General features: G+C 41.5%; 1 protein-coding gene across 1 annotated transcript; it reads right to left on the reverse strand.

The window, feature by feature from the left end:
- Window positions 1-1192: 1192 nt before the first annotated feature.
- Window positions 1193-3468, reverse strand: LOC133841149 (actin-57B). The gene is made up of 2 exons (XM_062273455.1): window positions 3309-3468; window positions 1193-2530 (listed from the first exon to the last, which is right to left on the reverse strand). Exons 1-2 carry the CDS (start codon window positions 3346-3348, stop codon window positions 1440-1442), a joined length of 1131 nt encoding a protein of 376 aa, XP_062129439.1. The 5' UTR covers window positions 3349-3468; the 3' UTR covers window positions 1193-1439.
- Between the last annotated feature and the right edge of the window lie 253 nt (window positions 3469-3721).

Here is a 3721-nt window from a genome sequence, read left to right on the forward strand (position 1 = left end):
TTTACAAAGTTATATATTATTTGTGATTGGTGACATATTATATTTAAGAAACTGTATTTATAAATAAATAAATAATTGCTCTAATCGATCTCTAGAATCGCTTTAACTGATCTTCACAAATTTAACAAATTAAAAGAAATTGCTATCTACCAATTAAAGAAAGTAAATATAATTTTGTTATAATAATATTAATACTATATTTGTAATTCTACAGATTTATCTACTGGATAAGCTCTACTGAAATTCTGAATCTTGAACTATTTAACTAATATTGAATTCTAAATATTGAATATGTATATTTGTACTACAATATGTAGTACTTTGCAGATTTTAAATTTCTGCAAATCTATCTTAAATAAATACCGAAATATAATTTTATAATTACAGGGTATGCATTTCCCTCATTTTTTGTCTGAAGCACGCAGATTCGACAGACAAATTCAAAGTGATTTGTCAAATGTCTTTGATCATCGCTAACTATGCGATTCAGGGCGAAGCTGTTCTATGTTCTATGTGGCAATCTGCGTCATGGCCTATCGAGTTACTTTTTATAAACAAATGCTACAAGCATTTCTTCTCTCTTTTCTCTTTTCTCTGCTTTGGCTTTGGCTTTGGAATGCCTTTTGGTGTCTGCTAAAAATATCCAAAAATAAAGATTTGAATATTTTGAATACACACAACATGCCGAAAAAGCATTTCGAGAATATTTTTGGCTTTTCAAAATGAATACCCCGAAAAGCTTTTGGAAATATGAAACGGGGTGTGTGCCTGGAAAAGCTTTCGAGGTGCAACCAGAAATAGAAAACCAAAACCAGAAGCATTCATCCAAAGATCATGAAAGAGATCAGTACAAGGAAGAAATGGTTGAAATGTTTTAGGTACCATATATCTAGATTGAACTGGATAGATCCAGAATGCCCCGCCCCAAATGTTGCTGAATGAACCACTCGACAGTGCTCAAAACCATATTGTTGTTATTTTTAGAAAAGAATTAAATCTAAAAAATCGTTTTTATTTATAAATAATTATAAATTTTTTTTTAATTAAAATTACATTCATGTGATTATTTTACATTTCGTAACAATAGACCCCATAATACTATTGATGATGTTATTATATACAAAACAAGAGGAGGTGGTAGTTCTTATAAAATAATCAGATAATTAACATTCGATGAAAACACAAAAAACAATTAAATGGGGTTCGTTTTCATTTTGATAGAGTGTTCAGTCAGTACAAAAATAATCTGGAACCAAGGGATGACACATTGGTTAAATGACATTCAAAAGCATCTCAGATGTTGTTGGATGGTTGTGTTGATGTTGTTGTTCTTGTTCTTAATGACCCACACACATAGCAGATACAGAAGAAGGCTAAGAGCCAAGCATGCATCGCTATGCGGCAGGTGGTGGTGTTGGTGGAGTGGGTGGTGTAAATGCTTAGAAGCACTTGCGGTGGACAATGCCAGGGCCGGACTCGTCGTATTCCTCCTTGGAGATCCACATCTGCTGGAAGGTAGACAGGGAAGCCAAGATGGAGCCACCGATCCAGACGGAGTATTTGCGCTCTGGGGGAGCAATGATCTTGATCTTGATGGTGGATGGGGCCAGGGAGGTGATTTCCTTCTGCATACGATCGGCAATACCGGGGTACATGGTGGTACCACCAGACATGACAATGTTGGCGTACAGATCCTTACGGATATCCACGTCGCACTTCATGATGGAGTTGTAGACGGTCTCATGGATACCGCACGATTCCATACCCAAGAAGGAAGGCTGGAACAGGGACTCGGGGCAACGGAAACGCTCGTTACCGATGGTGATCACCTGACCGTCGGGAAGTTCATAAGACTTCTCCAGGGAGGTGGAGGCAGCAGCGGTGGCCATCTCCTGCTCGAAGTCCAGAGCAACATAGCACAGCTTCTCCTTGATGTCACGAACGATTTCACGCTCAGCGGTGGTGGTGAAAGAGTAGCCACGCTCGGTGAGGATCTTCATCAGGTAGTCGGTCAAATCGCGACCAGCCAAGTCCAGACGGAGGATGGCATGGGGCAGGGCATAACCTTCATAGATGGGGACGGTGTGGGAGACACCATCACCGGAATCCAGAACGATACCGGTGGTACGACCGGAAGCGTACAGGGAGAGCACGGCCTGGATGGCGACGTACATGGCTGGCGAGTTGAAGGTCTCAAACATGATCTGGGTCATCTTCTCACGGTTAGCCTTGGGGTTCAGGGGGGCTTCAGTCAACAGAACGGGGTGCTCCTCGGGGGCAACACGCAGCTCGTTGTAGAAGGTGTGATGCCAGATCTTCTCCATATCATCCCAGTTGGTGATGATACCGTGCTCAATGGGGTACTTCAGGGTGAGGATACCTCTCTTGGATTGGGCCTCATCACCGACGTACGAGTCCTTCTGACCCATACCGACCATCACACCCTGGTGGCGTGGACGACCGACAATGGAGGGGAAGACGGCACGGGGTGCGTCATCACCGGCGAAACCGGCCTTGCACATACCGGAGCCTGCATCATCATAGACAGAGAATACGTCCGGTTAGCAAAAACCACAAGAAATTTGTGCCTGCCCAGTCTACAGGGAACAACTAGCGGGAAATTTGCCTTTCGACTATCGCAAATTCGTTTCGTATCAAGAGTGACTAAGAAAACGGAGAATGTCTAGCAAAATGACTCTGGGGAGCTCATAGAACTCAAATTCTGTGTGGAATGATTCTGGGGAGCTCATAGAACTCAAATTCTGTGTGGGAAAATATTCCAATTTCTGTGTGGGAAAATATCCCAAATTACCAGGAAATTAATCTGAAATGTGGGAACTCGTCGAAAATATCACAATTCTTTTTGGGAATGTGTGGAATTTTGTGGATTTTGGATATTTGTTCGTGAAATTTTCGTTATTATCACAATTCTTGTAGAATGTGACAAAAAATGTAGAAATTTGTTGGGAATTTCGCAATTCTTAGATAGAAGTTGCGGAAATTTTAATATTATCTCGAAATGTTGATAAATTTCACAATTCTTTGCGAATGTGTTGAAAAATGTTTGATGCTCTTCATAGTTTTTAAATTTTGATAAAAATTCAATGTTAATTGAATTATCGGAAATTCTTAAGAATTTCTTGAATCACTTTCGAGCACTGCACTGTAAATATCCTTGCAAAATGTAATCCACTTTTTGCGTTATGCATTGATTTCTAGTAGGACGAGTATGAATAATCCATTTGATTGTCCCATTTGACTGTTTAACTGATTGTGTGGTTTGGTTCTATCTTTTGTGGTATACGCACCATTGTCAACGACCAAAGCAGCAACCTCATCGTCACACATTTTGTCTGGAGTTTGTTTTGTATTACGGTACCACGGGAATTTAAATCAAGAATTACGGCAATGTGTACGCTTTGGAACACAACTGACTGACTAACGATCCCCGCGTTGGCATTCAGATTTTATACCAGCTGCGATTTTCGTGGCGTCCAAGAAAATTGAACATCAGCCGCAGTCGCTGCTGCTGCTGCCGCTGCCGCCGCTCCGTCTTCTCCCCCCTCCGAGCAGTGGCATCCAAAGCATCAGCATTAGCAGCAGCAACAACAAGCACAGCTAAAGATACAGATACAGCTACAGACGCGCTCATGGATATCTGCCCACCTTCGGGCGTCGCTGTGTGGCGCCTAAAAATAGATCCTTAGCATAGGGGGGCCGC

This window comes from Drosophila sulfurigaster, chromosome 3, assembly GCF_023558435.1.
Source record: "Drosophila sulfurigaster albostrigata strain 15112-1811.04 chromosome 3, ASM2355843v2, whole genome shotgun sequence".
In the NCBI taxonomy this organism is placed as follows: Eukaryota; Metazoa; Arthropoda; class Insecta; order Diptera; family Drosophilidae; genus Drosophila; species Drosophila sulfurigaster.